Source organism: Mastomys coucha, chromosome X, assembly GCF_008632895.1.
Source record: "Mastomys coucha isolate ucsf_1 chromosome X, UCSF_Mcou_1, whole genome shotgun sequence".
NCBI classification, from domain to species: Eukaryota; Metazoa; Chordata; class Mammalia; order Rodentia; family Muridae; genus Mastomys; species Mastomys coucha.
In genome coordinates, this window is record NC_045030.1 from 42,046,534 (window position 1) to 42,066,661 (window position 20,128).

At 42.4% G+C, this 20,128-nt stretch overlaps 1 protein-coding gene across 5 annotated transcripts in view; it reads right to left on the minus strand.

The window, feature by feature from the left end:
• The window catches only part of Septin6 (septin 6), a 66,889-nt gene extending 49,924 nt beyond the window's left edge, over positions 1 to 16,965 (minus strand). For all 5 annotated transcript variants that reach the window (XM_031350933.1, XM_031350762.1, XM_031351098.1 and 2 more), the window contains exons 1-2: positions 16,831 to 16,965; positions 8,119 to 8,314 (exon numbers count right to left, since the gene is read on the minus strand). In XM_031350933.1, coding sequence (XP_031206793.1) covers positions 8,119 to 8,285 — 167 coding nt within the window. In that variant the 5' untranslated portion in view covers positions 8,286 to 8,314; positions 16,831 to 16,965. The remainder of the gene's footprint in view (positions 1 to 8,118; positions 8,315 to 16,830) is intronic.
• Between the last annotated feature and the right edge of the window lie 3,163 nt (positions 16,966 to 20,128).

Below are 20,128 nucleotides of genomic sequence, written 5' to 3' on the forward strand. Positions count from 1 at the left end.
TGTGTGTGTGTGTGTGTGTGTGTTTAATTTTAGACAATGTCTCATGTTATAAACAAGCTGGCCTCAAATTCACCCTGCAGCTGAAGTTGTCCCCTAATTCCTGATCTTCCTGCCTCTATGTCATAGGGATACATCCCTCATGTACTGGGATTCCAGGCATGTATGGTTCTAGGCATGTATCCCTATGAACAGCAAAACATCACCAAATCCATTTGTTTGTTTGTTGACAAGGTCCCAAGTATCCCAAGCTAGCCAAAGATTCACTGTGCAGTGAAGATGACATTGAACTTCAGAGTCTCCTGCTTCTACCTTTCTGATGCTAGGACTACAGGTGTGTGCCATCAAGCTTGGGTGCATGATGATGATCAGACCCAGGGTTTTGTACATGCCAGGCAAGTGTTCTACCAACTGACCTCCAACAACAGTTCCTATTTCAATATTTTTAAGACAAGGCTTCAGTCTGTAGCCCAAGATAGCTCCAAACTCACTCTGCCTCAGCCTCCTGGAGGCTTGGATTACCAAGTACAGGAAGTGCAAGGATGGAACATCTAATGTGACTTCCACCAGTTTGGGTTATTTCATCCTTGTTCAAACAGATGCTGTGGAAAGCATGGGGTCTTCTGAAGACCTGTTTCAATGCAGTTGCACCGACCTATCTGTGGTAAAACACCCCTGATAGCATATAGAAAACACTGGTTTTCTAAGGCTGCTGACACTAGTCTGTAGTCCCGCTGTTAGACAGGCCGAGGGAGGATCACAAGGACAGGTATCCCAAAGTCAAACAAAAGTGTCTGTGCTGCAGATAGAGTTGGAAGCTAGCTAGACAACTTACTGAGACCATGTCCAGGTATATAGCTCAGTGTTAGAGTGCTTGTCTAGCATGCAAAACAGCCTAGGTTCAATCCCTAGTGCTTCAAAAAACCAAACCATTACAGATGATTACAGCTTATTTCATTCTTGCTCTCTATCCTAATCCCAGGGAAGCTTTATCATTTCCTATTTGAGTTTGCACTGTTTGATTTTTAAAATATATATGTAACACATGTTTCAGACTTTTATTTTAGTTAGGTTGTTTTGTTTGGTTTGGTTTTGGTTTTGTTTTAGACAACTTCCCGGACTGACACTAAACTAAATCCTCCTGCATGAACCTACCAAGTGTTATTACTAGAGGCATGTGCCACCATGCCAAACTATCAATTTTATAATCATGGAAAACTACTGATGACATTCTAGAAATAAAACATAAGTAGACTGGTGTCTAGGGCACAGTACCTCTTCAGTATTCCCAAGCCATCACATTCAAGACAGTATCCATATGCAGAAACTCTACAATGGAAAGGACTACGAGAAATTTCATTGAAGACTTTCTAAAAAAAATGTGCAGCTTAGTGTTATGCTCGGATTGTGGCCCAACTTCTAAATCAACGGGAAATAGGATCTAAACAACTCTCAACCAAACAAGATTAACATGATAAGCAATTTTATAAAAAGAAAAAGAAATCATTTGTGGCTAGTGACATGACGCAGCAGATTAAGTCACTCGCTACAGAGCCTGACAATATGAGTTCAAGCTCAGGGTCTCACAGGGCAGAAGGACAGGAGTGACTCCCCAAAGTAATGCTCTGATGTCCACACATATGCCATGGCACAAGTACACATGAGTGTATGTGCATGAACACAAACACTAAGCAATTAATTAATAACTAAATGTATAAGTAAATACAATTATTTAAAAAAAGAGAGGTGTCTTTTAGAGGTTCATATAGAAAACAGACTATGTTTCAGTTCTTAGAAAACTACATGTCTACCAGGGGTTAACAGTCTAAGTGGGGATAAGGTGGAAAGATGGGGGAGAGGAGGGAGGTGGGGTAGCCCAAACTAAGAATGTATGACAAAGCCTTGTGGAGAACTACTACTTTGTAAGCGATACTTGATACTCTTGCAGAAGACCTGGGTTTGATTCCAGCATCTATGAGGCAATTCACAACTGCCTATAATTCCAGTACCAGAGGATCTGACGCCCTCTTCTGGCTTCAAAGACATGACATGCATAAAGTTCCAGGCTTAATCACCAGCATGCTTGCATACATGAACACACAAATAATGAATTAAAAAAAAAAAGAGTTTGAACAGAGAGGTATGCTGTATGGGTGGACAATGCCGCTCTTAGGAGACATGTGTTATGAAACAAAAACCCCAGTGCCAGGCACGACATACCTCTCCCTCGGTTATAGTCTTGGAGGTCCCAGAGGCTATTACAAATGCTCTTGGTTGCCCACCATAACTAGATCTTCAGATCTTATTGCTAAATTATTTTGCAGGACACAGAGAACTCAATCTGGACCTTATCTAAAAAGTCCCAGTGGCTAGCTTTCATAGTCCTTAGGTACTACACAAGGACTATGGGGAAGAAAAGACACTAATGATCTTACCCAGTGCTAGAGCCTAGAAGACAGATCTGCCAGGCAAGGTGTATCCACTTCAGTAATGGCATAACTGTTATGGGGTAATTAACTGCTTTCTGATTTTTGATAAAGGACTGGGAAGAAGGCTCAGTGAGTTGAACACCTTTCATACAAATATGAGGATCTGAGTTCAGATCACCAGAACCTGGAAAGCTGGAGCAAGTAGCACACATTTATAACCCTAGTGGTCTTAAAATGGGATGGGAGGCCAAGAAAAGAGAATTCACTTTCTGGCCAGCTAGTCTGACAAATGTGTAGAACAGAAAAAAACAATCTTTCAAATAAGGTTGAAGGTGACCACCAACAACCAAAAGCTTGTCCTCTGATCTCCACACATGCAGCATGGCACATATGCTACAGTATATGCATTTATGCTTGTATACATGAACACATACACACAAAGATTTTTAAAAAAAGGAACTTGAGTGGTCCTTTCTGTGAGTATTCTACCAGCTTTCCCCAACCTCCAGCCTTTATCACACCCTCATCTCATACCTCATTCACCCCTCACATGCATCCCCAAACTCTTCCAGCTTCTTCTGGCTCTCTTTCTTCTTCTCTGCTTAGACCTTCTTAGTCCCTTTTCACAATCCTCTCTTCCATCTGCTGACCTCACAGACATCCCGAAGTTCCTGTGTTTAGCACAGCATCCTTCTCCCTCTGATTGCTGGATGATCTTACATGTGTATATGGTGGGAACATATCAGCTACCTACGCCCAGATCGTCTCTGGACTTGTGACTTTGTATGGTTAACTGCCTACTACTGAGGTTATCCTGCATGTAAATATTCTATACATAGCTCAAAGTTGGAATGCCTTGTTTCTGGTATTTTAAAATCTGGTTCTCCTATATGTCTCAAGGGAGGCCATTATAACTGAGTTATTCCCTAAAGCCAGAAATTCAGATTTCTGAATTTCTGTTCTGCCTTCACAACACCATATGAAATCTTTACTAGGTTTTGTAAGTTTTCCTCAATATTTATGGACTTCATCTCTGCTTCCCTATCTCAGCTCCTATGTTATTTCGTGCCTCAATTTCATTGCTCTAATACTTTCCTGCTTGGTCTTGCTTACCCAGTGTATCTCCATACTAGCCCAAAGGATTTGTATCAAAGGCTAATCAGACTCCATTCTGCTTCTTAGAGCTTCTGAATGGATCCATATTTGTATATTCTATAACCCCTCCAGGAGTTGACCTCTGTTTGCCCCCCCCTTTCTTTTTCCCTAGCTTACTTCAACTACTAGTCCAGGGCTAATGGAGCCTTATGCTTAGAAAGTTCACAGGATAACCCAAGAAAAAGACTATGTTATAACTAAAAGTGGTTGCATAGGAGAACTCCAAAGATTAAAGTTCACTGTTTTCCCAAGAAATCTGCCTCTCAAATACTATATTGAATAGGTTAGACTGCCCACTCTCTCCCTAACTATTCAATGTTGTACTTGAAGTCCTAGTCAGGGCAATTAGACAACAAAATGAGGTCAAAGGGACTCAAATTGGAAAGGAAGAAGTCAAAATATCACTATTTGCAGATGATATGATAGTACACTTAAGTGACTCCAAAAAGTCCACCAGAGAACTTCTTTTTTTCCCCCATGGGAAACACATACTTTATAAAGGTTATGACAAAATCAAATATATTCAAATGGTTTCTCTTGTGGTCAGTTTTACCAAGATATCAAGAGAAGATAACTTTCAAAATTAGTATCAAAACAGGACACTTAAATCTATCCACATGTACAGAGGTATAAATCTTGTTCTTTTCAAAGCTGAGCACAGTGAAGTTAAATGAGATGTTTGTTTACATATTAACACCTGAAACCACAGGACTTGCTGAGTTCTGCCCTACAACACGTAAACTGTCAGCATATCAGGGGTGCTCCACTGTATGTAGACCTAATTAATACTGCAAATGACAGTTCTGAGAGTTTCATATGTTAAGTCTCTTTTTACTCAGTAATAATTTTGTTTTTATGTACAAGCACACAGGTATATTATTTTTGAGGCTTAGACTGAAAGGGTTAAAAACAAAAAAAAATATTCCCTCATATTTTGTAAATGTGGTAAAGTTTCATGCTTTCTTATATCATGTCAATAACTGACTATACAATGCCAACTTTAACAATGGTGTAAATGCTTTAAACATCCAATTAAGAATAAACTTTAGCCAGTACCTTGGCAACACCAGAATGTGCTATGTGCTGAACTGATGTAACAATGATCCAAGTAGCTATGCAGATGTCTATTCAAATTATAAGGTAAAAAAACCTGTAGACTTTACAGACTATTTGTCTTTGACAAAACTACAAAGTAGATTTGAGTCTTTCAGAAGATTTTTAGTATACAGGAGAAAAATTCTCATAATGATTTGAAAAAGTATAAGAACATATGAACAGGCCTCAGCACTGACTGGGGGCTGGTTCTCTGGGAGCAGGTGGGGAAACATTAAATGCTGAAGGAACACTGGGAGTCTTACAAGATCTCACACACAAAGCCTCCCACAGTTAACATCATCGCATCCAATGACTTTAGTCATTAAGGGTCTTACAAGGAGTTTTCAAAGTTTCCTCATTGCTTATAATGTGGACTCCTATTTCTTACCAAAAAATTTTAAAGTCTGATACTAAAGCTAGTTAAACCTTTTCTTGGATATCCTAAATCTTGACAGTTTGGATTAACCTTCAAGTTCTACCAGAGGACATCTAAACCTGATACAAAACTTCAGCAAAGTGGCTGGATATAAAATTAACTCAAGCAAAATCAGTGGCCTTCCTCTACACAAAAGATAAACAGGCTGAGAAAGAAATTAGGGAGACAACACCCTTCACAATAGTTACAAGTAATATAAAATACCTCGGTGTATCCCTAACTAAGCAAGTAAAAGATCTGTCTGACAAAAACTTCAAGTCTCTGAAGAAGGAAATTGAAGATGATCTCAGAAGATGGAAAGATCTCCCATGCTCATGGATTGTCAGGATTAATATAGTAAAAATGGTCATTTTGCGTAAAGCAATCTACAGTTTCAATGAAATCCCCATCAAAATTCCAACTCAATTCTTCACAGAGTTAGAAAGACCAATTTGCAAATTCATCTGGAATAACAAAAAACCTAAGATAGCCAAAACTATTCTCAACAATAAAAGAACCTCTGGGGGAATTACCATTCCTGACCTCAAGCTGAACTACAGAGGAACAGTGGTAAAAACTGCATGGTATTGGTACAATGACAGGCAGGTAGATTAATGGAATAGAATTGAAGACCCAGAAATGAACCCTCACACCTATGGTCACTTGATCTTTGATGGAGGAGCTAAAACATCCAGTGGAAAAAAGACAGCATTTTCAACAAATGGTGCTGGTTCAGCTGTCGGTCAGTAATGCAAATTGATCCATTCCTATCTCCTTGTACAAGTCCAAGTGGATGAAGGATCTCCACATAAAACCAGATACACTGAAACTAATAGAAAAGAAAGTGGCGAAGAGCCTCAAGCACATGGTCACAGGGGACATTTTCCTGAACAGAATACCAATAGCTTATGCTCTAAGATCAAGAATTGACAAATGGAACCTCATAAAATTACAAAGCTTCTGTAAGGCAAAGGACACTGTCAATAGGACAAAATGGCAACCAACAGATTGGGAAAAGATCTTTACCAATCCTGTATCCTATAGAGGGCTAATATCCAATACATACAAAAAAACTCAAGAAGTTAGACTCCAGAGAACCAAATAACTATTAAAAATGGGGTACAGAGCTAAACAAAGAATTCTCAACTGAGGAATATCAAATGGCAGAGAAGCACCTAAAGAAATGTTCAACATCCTTAGTCATCAGGGAAATGCAAATCAAAACAACCCTGAGATTCCACCTCACACCAGTCAGAATGGCTAAGATCAAAAACTCAGGTGACAGCAGATGCTGGCGAGGATGTGGAGAAAGAGGAATACTCCTCCATTGCTGGTGGGATTGCAAGCTGGTACAACCACTCTGGAAATCAGTTTGGCGGTTCCTCCAGAAATTGGACATAGTACTACCAGAAGACCCAGCTATAGCACTCCTGGGCATATACCCAAAAGATGCTCCAACATGTAATAAAGACACCTGCTACACTATGTTCATAGCAGCCTTATTTATAATAAGCCAGAAACTGGAAACAACCCAACTGTCCCTCAACAGAGGAATGGATACAGAAGATGTGGTACATTTACACAGTGGAATACTACTCAGCTATTAAAAACAATGACTTCATGGAATTAGCAGGCAAATGGATGGAACTAGAAAATATTCTGAGTGAGGTAAAAACAACACACATAGTATGCACTCTCTGATAAGTGGATACAATTCACACACCATGTGAAGCTCAAGAAGAAGGAAGACCAAAGTATGGATGTTTTAGTCCTTCTTAGAAGGGTGAACAAAATACTCAAAGGGGGAAAATACAGAGACAAAGTACAGAGCAGAGATAGAAGGAAAGGCCATCCAGAGACTGCCCCACCTGGGGATCCATCCCATATACAGTCACCAAACCCAGACACTATTGTGGATGCCAAAAAGTGCTTGCTGACAGGAGCCTGATATAGCTGTCTCCTGAGAGGCTCTGCCAGAGCCTGACAAATATAGATGCAGATGCTTGCAACCAACCATTAGACTGAGCAAGAGGTCCCCAATGGAGGAGTTACAGAAAGTACTAAAAAGGAGCTGAAAGGGTTTGCAACTGAGAGGAAGAACAACAATATCAACCAACAAGAACTCCCAGAGCTCCCAGGGACTAAACCACTAACCAAAGAGGATGGCCTTGTAGGACATCAATGGGAGGAGAGGCTCTTGATCCTGTGAAGGCTCAATGCCCCAGTGTAGGGGAATGCCAGGATGGGGAAGTGGGAGTGGGTATGTGGGTGGGGGAAACACCTTCATAGAAGCAGGGGGAGTGGAGATGGGAGTTTCCAGAGGGCAAACCAGAAATGGTGATAACATTTGAAATGTAAATAAGAAAATATCTAATAAAACATCTCAAAAAAAGAAAGAAAAAAAAAGAAATCTGCTTCTACGTCAGCGCACTAAGCTGCCGTTCCCTACACCACACTTGAGTTCTCTGCATCACTTTGCCTTTAAAGAAGTGGGCAGCTTCCTGGATTGCCTTTCTCTCTCATCACCTGTCTGGCCAGCTCTTCAGGAGTTATCATAGTCTCTCCTGTGAAGTCTTCTCTACCTTCTTCTCTGCATGGAATTGACTGTTCTTGCCCTTGTGGTCTCATTGCAATGTGTCCTTCACCTCTTTGTGCCCAGTCCTTCACAGGACATACTCGTCTCTATGGAAATTATTTGCTTAAGAAAAACCTTTCCCGTGAATGTGTCAAGAGCAACCATTAAGATTATGCCAATCCTTTGAGGGTTGTTAGACTACAGGAGGGCCTGGCACAAGGCTGAACAAAATCAAAGATCCACTCAAGAGTATCAGAAAGACACCCTTCTTTTGGCAAAGTATGTGGAGTGGCACAGCTGTAGATAGAGACCCCACAATAATGCCCTGCTTACAAATTGCCTGCCCATTTCACTCTAGTGGGCCCCAGAATCTATGCTTTCTCCAAGACTCCCATGGTAAGCTATTTTTCACGGTTCCTCCACCCACTTTCCCATTCCATTTCTTTTGTTACCTGTCCTCTTTGTTGATTTGGTCCCCAAAGCCTACAGTGCTCACAATTGTGAGCTTCAACCCCACGTTGCTCTCATGGAGGTCGTAGGTATTGGACCGGAGCTGAACACCTGGCTGTGTGTGGGTCGCTGGCTCCCCTTCAAACTTGGTGTTGAACAGGGTATCCATGAGGGTGGACTTGCCCAAACCTGTCTCCCCTGCAAAGCAAAAGATATCGAGCAATGACCATATAGCCATTGTGCATCGTATTTTACATAAGTGAACAACTGCACAGAAGTTCATAGAATATATAGTATCAATTATGTGAAAAAGGAAAGCTGAGACATGCCAGCACAGATAGTTCACAATGCTAGAGAACTGGGCTAATTTCCATTTTTGTCTTCACAGTTTTTTCTGTTATTTGACTCTTCACCTTGAGGATATACTGCTTTTAGAGGCAGAGAACGAAATGCCATCCATACTGATCGAGGGATATAATTATCCCTAGAAGTAGACTGCAGAGAGGTATAATATATTCTTATTAATACTTATCTCTAACTGGTGGCCTTTTATATATAGTTTTCATTTTTTCTTTTTCTTTATCTTTTCTGTATTTTCTAAAGTAGAACATACAAATAAATACCAATTGTCAGATAAATACCCTCTCATCCCCTGGCCTCAGGTTTTGCCCAAACAGCGCTCAATCCACAGACGGCCATATTTTTGTCCCCCAGTGAAGAGACTGTACCTACTTTTGGCTTCTCCCAGCCTAGATGACCTTTCAGGGAAACTATTTTTTTTTTTTATTTTTTATTTTTGTCTACCGAGGAATGAACTTGAGCTGCAAATTACTCTTCTTAAATTTCAAACAAACCAGGCATTTGTTTGCTTAGCTAACATGTTGGCAGTGTGACACTAATAAATCCAACCACTAGAATTTTACACTTGGCCGATAAACGGAGGAAGGGTTAGAGGTTATGGTGGACTGGTAGAGGTTTAGGGAGGTTATTCCTGGGACACTAGAGGCTCCCAAAACCACTGCCTCGAACCAAGGAGTCTTTGGAGAATGAGACATCACAATTATGAAAAGGAGAGATGCTAGGAGCATACTTAGGCAGGAGTCTGATAGGAAGCCACAGCTGGGCTAGACTCTAAAACCACTTTTAATCTCTGTGGATTCGGATTGTATTTGGCTCCCCATCCCACCCCAAGGGAATAAGAAACACTAGGAACCAAAAGTCAATAGCTAAGCTGGAGATGTAGCTCAGCCAGTAGAGTGTTTGCTTACTATAGGTGAAGCCCCATCAGATCCCCAGCATTGAAGAAACTGAGCACACACATTTGTAATCCCAGCACTCAGGAGATGGAGGCAGATACAAAGGATAAGGTCAACCTGTTTTAAATCTCCAGTTTGAGACCAGCCTGGTCTTTAAGTCAATAGTTAATGACAGGCTGGGCATGGTGGTGCACACCTTTAATCCTAGTACTTGGGAGGCAGAGGAAGGTAAGATATCTGTGAGTTTGAGGCCAGCCAGAGCTATATAGTGAGTTCCAGGACAGCCAGAGCTATGTAGAGGGACCCCGTCACAAAGTTAATGACCCTGGATTATTCTTTGAGCACCTTCGACCACAGTACTCCTTTACTAGCATCGTCCCTCTTCTTCCTACCCTTCCCCAACCAAAGAGAGACTATGTGACCTTTGATTTATACTCATAGTTGGGGTTAGGTTTTCTCTGGGTAGTTCCTGGCCTGGCACATCTCCCCTTGGGACCAGCAGTACACATTTGCAAGGCAGGGCATAAAACTGCATGGTGGGGAGTCGAAAATGCTTCCTCTTTTCCCACTCTCTCAGTGTATATATAAAACCCTAAACACTGACATAAAAAAATTACCTATTATGAGAGTTTCTATGTGCAGAGAAAAAAAAGAAAGAAAGAAAATTCAATTTAGGTTGGTTACCAAGGTCCCCAGCCCTATTCCATAGCCAGGTATGACTAATGAGGTGAATTGCCAGGATATACAGAAAAAGTTCCTCACACAAATTGTGTTTCCAGCCAGGATCTGCTATATTCATCAGAGACAAAGACTGTCTAAGAGATCCTTTCTTTTTTCTTTTTTCTATTATCTTTTTTTTTTTTTGATCCTTCCCTAAAGAAGGTATTCAGGTCCCAAGAAAAATCTGGTGCAGTGCGGTCTTTGCCATGGGAGATGACAGATTCGGGCATTCAGCAGAACACACTATCCATTACCCCATCAAAGAACATGGCGCTGTCTGCTCCCTTGCGACCAGGGCCATGATCTCTGAGGTGAGAATGGAAGGGTGGGCACCACGTTCTAACTCAACTTCTCTCTGGATACCCATGTTCCACTCTCTGGACATCCATGTTCCAGGTACATTTTAACCTTTTTTTTGGGGGGGGGTACATATAATGGATTTTCCTCAACTTCATCCCTCTTTGTCCTTTGAGATCATTACTGAATATGCCTGCTGCTTCTAGGCAGTGGTGGGCTCCAATCTCCACAGCTCTCCAATACAGGTTCCCTGCCTCCACAATCCTAAGAATTCTCAGAGACTCCTCTGTATACTTGAGAGTGCTTGAAAAAGGCTCACATAGAAGGTTTCAGGAGCAGCTCTACTGAACCAGAGACCCACCCTGTTTGCACAGCTGGAGAAGTGGGGGCTGGGTGAGGCAGGCCAAGCAGCAGGGAGGAGCAGCAAGGAAACTGACCACCCAAGGCACCTGCCAGCACTCAAGGGTTGCGGCAACTAGCTGTTAAATAACAAAGGTCTGGAAGAGAAGAACTTGCTGTGTCTAGGGAATTGCAATAAATGCAACATTAGAAGAAGGCAGAAAATGAAGCCAGCTCCTTCAGTGGCTTCTGAGTGCTTCTGCTCTTAATTGTCATCATAGTGGGACCTGGAGCTGGAAGGAAGCCCTTTCTCAAATGGCTGGCACAGGCCCAGATGGAGACTAGAATGATATCTCCTCCTATAGCTGTCTTGGGTCCAATAGTAAATGTGTATGGGGATATGACACGTGTCCTAATAGGATCAGGTCAGCAGATTCCACCATGCCTCAGCAAGAAGGTAGGAACTTGGCAACTGGCTTCTAGCAGGAAACTCAATGAGTCCCAAGGGCTCAATTTCCCTCTCCTCCTCCCCAGCCCTCCTAGAGCGTGTCACAATGGACAGCAGGGTTTCTTAACCCCTTGGACTCATGTTCTAGCTCTCACTTTGCTTATTGTTGACATTGTGCTAGAAACAATAACTTTTAAAATCAACATAGAGGCTGGAGAGATGGCTCCGTGGTTAAGAGCTCTAGCTGCTCTTGCAGAAGACCTGGGTTTAGTGTCCAGCATCCACATGCCAGCTAATAGCTGTAACTGTAACTCCAGTTCCAAGGGACCCAAAACTATTCACAAGACATGCATGTGCTACTCATACGTATGTGCAGATAAACGTGCAATACACTTAAATCTCTTTTGAAAATAATTTAAATTTAAAACATATTATGTGAATCAAACTATATAGCTCCAGGTGACCTTCCCACCTTGAGATAAAAGCAACTACTTTAGCCGTTCTCAGTGGCTGTCAATATCTGCAATCTCTGGTGCTTTGGACAATTAAGTCTTTGCAAGATCAGAAAGATAAATTAATGTCTGGGTTCAGGACTAGTCTCATCTACAGAGCGAGTTCCAGGACAGCCAGGGCTACACAGAGAAACCCTGTCTTGAAAATAAAAACTAACCACAAAGAAAAAGAAAAAAAATACAAGTCCTAGATATGCTACCATTACATTGTCATGTGACAAAACTTGAGCCCTGTCCCCAGTCTCAGTCCTAGTCCTTTTTTTCCTACAAAATGGGAAAATTGGAGCAGTAGCAGCAGGTTTTTTTGTTTTTGTTTTGTTTTCTGCTTGGTTTGGTTTGATTTTGAGACAAGGACTTAAAGTCCTAAGACTCCCGCCTCAGCCTCCCAAGTGCTAGGTCTTCAAGGCATATACCAATAGTATTTCCCTGTAGCAGATTTATGTGCTCTGTGCCAGGCATTGTTGTAAACAAATGCATATTTTCCTTTTCTTTCGTGTAGTGCTGGGGATGGAACCAAGGACCCCACAGATACGAAGCAAGCTCTCAACTACTGAGCCACACCCTCAGCTTCCATAGATTTTATTTGCTCCTCACAGGAAGCTTATAAGGTATAAAGGCACTATAATTTTTTTTTAGTGCTGATAATGGAGCCCAAGGACTCAAGTCAATCAGGTTAAGCAAGAGCTCTACCCTGGTTGGGCAAGGTGGTACCCAGAGGTAGATAATAACGATTTATCCTTAATTTATAGTTAGGTTAACCAAGTCAGCCATTAGCTTCACAAATTTGCAAGTTCCTCCTCTTCTATGTACCTGATTTTCCTCCTCTATATACTGTATAGGAGATGACAGTCCAAGGTCACAAACTAAGAGGTAGCTTAGCCAGCCTTTTCCCAAGGTGGGCTACCTTTGAGCCAATACATTTTAGTGAGGTTCACAAGCATGACATATTCACTTTAGTCACTCAACAGGTATTTACAAAGCCTCTGATAACAACAGATACAGGTGTTATATAAGGGGTAAAGATACAGCAAAGAGCAAGCAAGCCACAGTTCCTGGTCATTTGGAGAGAAGTCTCACTCAGCTGTAGATGGTGGAATAAGCCAAGAGAAAATTCTGCTGAGTTCCACAGGGAGGTCGGAAGGAAACTCTCTGAAAGGAAACTCTCCAGGAACTAGAGTTGGCCATGAGAGTCTATGGAGAGAGACAAGGCCATGCCTGGCTGTACGACCTTGTCCTTTCTCTTTCCTGTTCTTGCAGGGCCGAGGCAGACTGGTGTGTTTCAGCCAACACAGGCAGCTTCCTGCACCTCTTCCCAAGCCTATGTGATGGAAGTGATGACACCATGGAAATCAGTGGATGCTACAAACCTGTTCTCTCCCATGATGCCTTGCTAGCCAGTGACCAACCACTGTGGCCACCTTATGCTAACAACTGCGTTTCCCAGAGGCACGGGATGGAAAGGTTAGCCCCCCCCCCCCCCGACCTTCATAGAATACTAGTTGCCCTTTCCACACCTCCTGCAATAAAGCTTCAATCCTGCTTGTCCTGTGTGTGTTTTCCAAGTTCAACAGAGCCCAGTGGAGCCTGGAATCCTGAGCAGCTTCAAAGTAAATATTATCATTATGAGCCTTTGTGCTCCTCGTGGCCATTAGCGCTGCCAGCACATTTGGATGGGCAAGTCTCTTTGGTGCTCTTTCCCAGCACTACAAAGCCCTGGGCCTCAGAACATTGGTATTGCTAGCTCAGGTTGTTCTTTTGAGGTCTTCTAAATGGATGTTTACAGTCATGGGATCCTCAGGGTTCCAAAGCTAAGAAATTGGGATATGATTTTTTGATGGGATAGAGAAAGGGGGAATCTTCACCTTACTAGGTTATTACTGTCAACCCTAGAGATTATATCGAACTGAAGTCATAATATGCTTATGTCTATGTGCTTAGCTGAAAATCATAATAATCATGAAGAGCAATTATTGGTACAGTCAATTTATTGCACTATAAATTTGGCTCTGGATTCATAAACATTCTCTTTCCCTCCTCTCAATCTCAACAAACACAAATGCACATGGGCATACGTAAATGTATAATTTAATTCTTCTAGGTATGGGCATAACTGCAGCAGGGTAACATTAAATAAACAATAATGTGGCAAAAAGCTATCCTAGCTCCCTGTTAATAATCAAGGTTAGCACTACCATAATTTGACACTAAAAATACTTTGGGTGAACAATTTCTGTGACCAAGCAGAATCATTTTATAGGTTATCAAGGAAGTAAATTTAATAGTCACATACAGGTTCAAAGCATAAGAATACAGTCACGGAGATGGTGAGATGGCTCAGCTGGTAAGGGCTCTGACTGCTCTTCCCAAGGTCCTGAGTTCAGATCCCAGAAACCACATGGTGGCTCACAACCACCCATAATGAGATATGATGCCCTCTTCTAGTATGTTAGAAGACAGCTACAGTGTACTTATGTATAATAATAAATAAATCTTTAAAAAAATAGATTACAGTCACTAAAATTCCTGGAGGGGCATAGATCACCTTCAGCAACTTCACTGTGGACTCTGCCAAGGCAGTGACAGTTCCTAGCATTACAGTTGGTTGAGATGGCAGTCTGAGAGTCGCTTGTGACCTTGACACAAGCTGAGGGCTCTCTGAGCAATGGCAAGGTCATGAATACAATAAGAGAGTGGAACGCATGCACTATAAGCATTTTTGGATCCAGGACAGAGATTGGTTTATCTAATTGTTTTATCTGGGGACAGTATAGGAGGAGAGTCATTTCCTGAAACTTGACAAGTAGAAAGAGAAAGAGAAGATATATGACTTCCTGGGGATGAGAGTCTGCCCCAGGCCCTTAAGCAACTTCATGTCATCAGGTGTGTGCTGAAGTGCTGCAGATGAGCAATAGCCCAATGGGAACACGAGTTGACTGTTTATCCCACTCACTCACCTTGTCTTGACGTCGGCTTAGTTATCTTGGGGTCCCTGGGGTACCTGAAGACTCATCTTGCAAATTTCCCTATACTTTGACATCAGGTCCCATTCTGACTCACAGGGCTTTACCAGGTCAGTCTTTTGCTGGAGGTTGAAAGGTTGCTCATGGGGGCCTGTCAGTTTGCTTTCATCTCAACTTCAGCACAGGTCATACGGCACTCTGGGAGGGATGCCAAGGGAAGCTGGTATGTGTGTGCACTGGGATATTTCAGTCATCAAATATTGTGTGAAATAAGTTGGCCATTAGCCAGAGATTGATCTTGTTAGTTAAACAGAAAACTCGGTAGTGCCAATATTAGACGTGATGACATTTGTTCTTGAGGCTGATCGCCCTGTCTTGCATTTATTTTGTATGCCCGTCCCAATTAGCACCGAAATGTGACTGTGAGTTTGACTGTCAGCATTCAAAGACTTGGCAACCTCTATGCAGACTCTAAGGCCTCTGATGTGTAATTCCATGAAGTGCATATTTTTATCTCATAGAGTCTGAAGCTGCTACATGGCAATGAGTCACTTTTGCTAGTGAGTGAGCCTAACTGACTGCCTGTCATCCATATTTAGAAGTGACCTTATTGCTCTGTTTGTCCTTACAGAGTACAGTAAATTCCTTACAGAAAATGACCTGGTAAAGAGTACTGGAAATGGAGAAGAAAAAATCAGAAGAAAATGAATGACTTCAAAAAATTTCAAAGACTATCTATCTATCTATTTATTTATTTATTTGAGACAAGGTCTCATCATGCAACCCAGATTACACTCAAATTCACAATCCTCTTGTCTCAGTCTTCTAAGTGCTGGGATTACAGACCTATACCACCACATCCAACAGAAAAAATTTTTTTCCAATACATTAAACCACTAAAGTACCTAATTTAGTAGTAGTTTGAATCTAGGATGTGAATGAGTTCTCCATACACTCTATACAAAAATAAGAACAGGAAATTATCAACAGTGTGTAAGTGTTCTAGCCAGTGTGAAAATTCGCTTTATTATGGCATTTATGCAACCATTAAGGTTTGGAAGCGGTCACTAAAAATATACAGGTATATGTTCTTGCACTGTGGGGTGAAAATTATAAGTTACCACTATGTTTGTAAATTTGGGATTTTTAAGGTTTCAAAACACATTCTTAAAGAATGACAAGGTACCATTGTCCATGTTTGATGGTACTCAGTGGTTTCTAAAGTGCTTTCATGGTCTCAAGGGACATTGCTGGCAGTGGTTGGAGACAAAGAGAAGAACAACAGGTCAGTCAGGCCTGCCTGTATCTCTAGTGTATTTTGGCTCTGCCATTTTTCCATTTTGCCTCAGGTAAATCTCTATGTCCATGAGGCTAAGACTATTATTTCTGAGCTTCACTTTGCAGACTGGGGACCAAAACCACTCATGTGAGAAACTGCTGAGAGGCATAGTGGGAGCCTCCTGCAGACTCAACTCATTCATTCACTTCAGAAATATTATTGAACTCTTCTTGGTGCTATGATTAGCACATCAAGTGGGCTCAGACCACTATGTCGCCCCACACAGGTATGGTGGTGCACGAGCAAAATCCCAGTGCTTGGGAGGGTAATGTCAAAGGCCTGAGAATTAGAGGCTAGTCTGAGCGATTAGTTGAGTTCCATGGCAGCCTAGGCCCGTATAATGAGACTCTTGTCTTAAAACAAAACAAAATAAAGCCTAGGCACAGATCCAGGCTGGGGAATAAAGAATCTGTGCATGCAGCTCTGCGATTTCTACACTTAAGCTCCAACTGTACCAAGCAAGCTTACACAAACTAGAGAGACTCAGCTGGCTACCCACCACTCCCAATTCTGTCCTGGTTCTTATCTCCTGCACTCAAAAAGAAGCTGACAGCAGTAACCGAGCCAGCCAGTCTCCTTTACCAAAATTTTCCATTGAGTCTCACAAAGCTCTCTTTTCCCCTAAGGTATGGCCCCAGATTCTGGTCTGGGTAGATGGGGAAAAGAAGTAATTGCAGCTGGATGCTTACAAAAATAAACAAAGGGAAAAGGGAAGGAGTTGGGGGTGCAAGCGTGTAACTAGATGAGGATGACACATTATTTAACCTAATTACCTGCAAAGCCACATCTAGCCATTAAGGATCTCTATCCTGTAATAGAATTTCCTGCCGTGGAAATACTCACCCACGCACAGGATGTTGAAGCAGAAGCCCTGGCTGACTGACTTAGTCACCAGCTGGTCAGGCAAGCTGTCGAACCCCACATGTCCAGCCAGGGGGACAGTTCGACAATCTTCGCCCTAATTTGAAGAGAGAGGGAGGGAGGGAGGGGAGAAAATGAAAACGTGCTTAAAAGCCATTTGGATTTCCAAACTATAGCCACATGTGCTCTATCTTGTGCCAGGAAGTAACAGCCACAAAGGCCCAATGTGTCACCTTTTTCCTCAGCCACCCCTCCCCAACCTGAAACACATACACCTAAAAGCAAAATGGCCCATCAGCTTGGAAATCATGAATGCTTGGGTACAGCATTCAATAGGTTCAGTAATAAATACCACAGTGGTTCTAGACAGAATAAACTATGTGGGCAGTTGATCCCGCTCATCCAAACTTGGATGAAATCTCAATTCAATCACTCAGAGGCTGGGGAGCCTCTCTGAGACTCAGTTCCTTTCCACATCTGCCACAGGAGACAACAGGGTGTATTTCAGAGATGGCAGGGGGACTGCAATGTTTATTAATACCTATAATAATAATAATAATATATATATATATAAAATTAATGTGTGAACACACATTCAATAAATGTTTCAAAGTCCTTAGAAGGCAGTGAACCTTCTCTCTAGGACACTTTGGAGACCTACAAAGGTGGCACAGCCGAGAGGTTAAGCTTACAGGTTTGGGCAGGCAAGATGGCTCAGAGGGTAAAAGTGCCTGCTGCCGAGCCGGATGACCTTAGTACTACTCACATGGTAGAAGGAGAGAATCAATTCCTGAAAGTTGTCCTCTGATCTCCACACACCCGAGGCACCAGTTTCCCCCGGCCCCACGAAACAAACAACTAAACGTAAAAATGATTTAAAAGTACAGACTTCTGAATCAGGCAGGTCTGACCCAGAGGCCAACTTTTGTAGTTCAAGCTTTTAACGAGTGATGCTCCCAGTCTCTCCCATTACAAAACCAGGAGTGAATCTGCAGACTCCACAGGACAATACTCCTCACACACGTAGCATGTTGCCTGGCACGTAGAAAGCATTCAAACAGTAGCTGTCCTTATCATTGCACTGTGAGGGTTATCCTTGGACCCTAAAAACTGGCCCACCATGCAGTAAAAACACTTGTAGCTCCTGCCAGCTTGGAAGGAGTTGTCTCCAGCCTTCCTCTGGTTCCCTTGACTCCACAGGGGTCAGCCAAGCCACTCCCAGCCCTGGAAAGCATAGGGCCAAAGCTTCTTATAGTTAATGGTTTTATAAAACGAGGAGAGTCTCAAACTCAGGCAGACTTCCAAGGAACCAAGGGAAAGGATGAAAAGGGCCTGCATGTACTCATAAACTACGCTTACTGCCAATGGTCACAGCCGAGGGTGGGGTGTCAAGGGAGTGGGGGATGGAAGCTGGAGGCAGACAAGCTTCACAAGAATGATGGGCTATGGAAATAGGCAGAGATTCTGTAGGGCGAGGCTGCAGAAAACTTTCCGTAACCACCAAGATGCCAAAAGCAACCCAAAAGGCCATGGTTTGTGCCAGGAGGGACCTTACCAGCATCCCAGGCTGTGCCAGTGGGCAGTTCCTATGCTCACTGGACCTGCTGTTAGTCTAGGTGTCACACCATAAGGGATGTGATGTGATGGAGCAGCCAATTAACCAACCTCTTTGCCTAGTGTGTGTGTGTGTGTGTGTGTGTGTGTGTGTGTGTGTGTGTGTGTGTTTGTGTGTGTGTGGAGAGGGGTGTCCATGCTCCCATGAGTGCCATTGGATCCTCCAAGAACTTATGCTGGTGACTACCATCTGGAATGTTCATTCACCTCTGACGTCTCTCCATACAAACTCCCAACAGAGCGCACTTGACAGACTGCCATATGTTATCACTGAGTTAGATTGATGATGCCTTCCTTGCTCACCCCAAAACGAGGGATCCACATCATCTTTTCCTACACTCACTTCACCCTCTTCCACTTCCCTTTTCCCATTTCCCATCTTTTCTTCCTTGCTTAAAGCAAACAGTAAGCTGGAAGTTTACCACTGTTGGTTCTCAGCCTTCGGCAAAGCACTGAAGAGACTTCAGAGCCAATATGCTCTCTCCAGGGAGCCTCCTACGTAGCAGGCCTCAAAATTGGGACAGACTCAGAGTTGAGGTTTCCTGAGCCATATTTTATCATCTCTTCCTGCCTCCAAATTCAGCGCTATGAAACTTCAAGTGCTCTGAAGTCCAAGGGATTCTCAAACTAAAGATAGCAGGCAGTAGGAAGAGCTCCTTACCTTAAAAACTCACGCCACTGTGAAAGACTTACCAAATATAGGGCCTAGGATGTAGTTCTGTTGGGAGAATGTTTGCCTAACCTGCACAAAGCCCTAGGTTCAATCCCCAGCACCACATAACTGGGGTATGGCAGTGCACAACTCTAATCCGCACACCACTATTAAGTTCTGTGGCTAAGCTGTGCTCCCAATCCCGGCTCTCCCCTTTGAGTCTTAAGTCGGCTTAGTTGACTTTAACCAGTGTTTTTTTTTTTTTCTCCAAGTGTGTACATGTCTGTCACCTTGTCACTTCAACACCACTGGAGACATATCCTGCCCCTACTTTCTTGTTCTTTCATCCAGTCAAGTACTGTGTAGGTAGAAGGAACTTTTCAACTCCTAAATGTGGGGTTGGAGAGATGGCTCCATGGTTAAGAGGACTTGCTGTTCTTACAGAGGTTTAGTTCCCAGCACTCAACATAGTGGCTCACAACTATTCCTAATTCCAGCTCTAGGGAACCCTCACCTTCTTCTGGCCTCTGAGGGCATCAGGCATGCACATTGTATATATACATACATTCAGGCTATCACTATCATATAAAACAAATCTAAAAATAAATATTTAGTATATAATATAATAAATATAATATTTAAGAAATAATTAAGTATAAAGTAATTAAGTATACTTCTAAATCATTTCTTTAGACCAGTGTCTTTTTAAAGATCTATTTTATTTTTGAAGATGTGCACTTGTATCCTCTGAGTACAGGTATGTGCACATGAGTGCAGGAGTCTCTAAAGACAAGAGAAGGCATTGAGTCCCTTGGAACTGGAGCTACAGCACTTGTAAGCCACCTGATATGGGTGTTGAGAATCAACTGTAGATCCTCGGCAAGAGTGCTATGAGCTCTTAGCCATCTCTCTAGGCCCCAAATCATTATGTTTACTGGCTATATAACATACCCATGCAGGAATCTCCCACCTCTTTCTAATTGCCAAATATTTAGTATCTCCAAGTTTTCTACA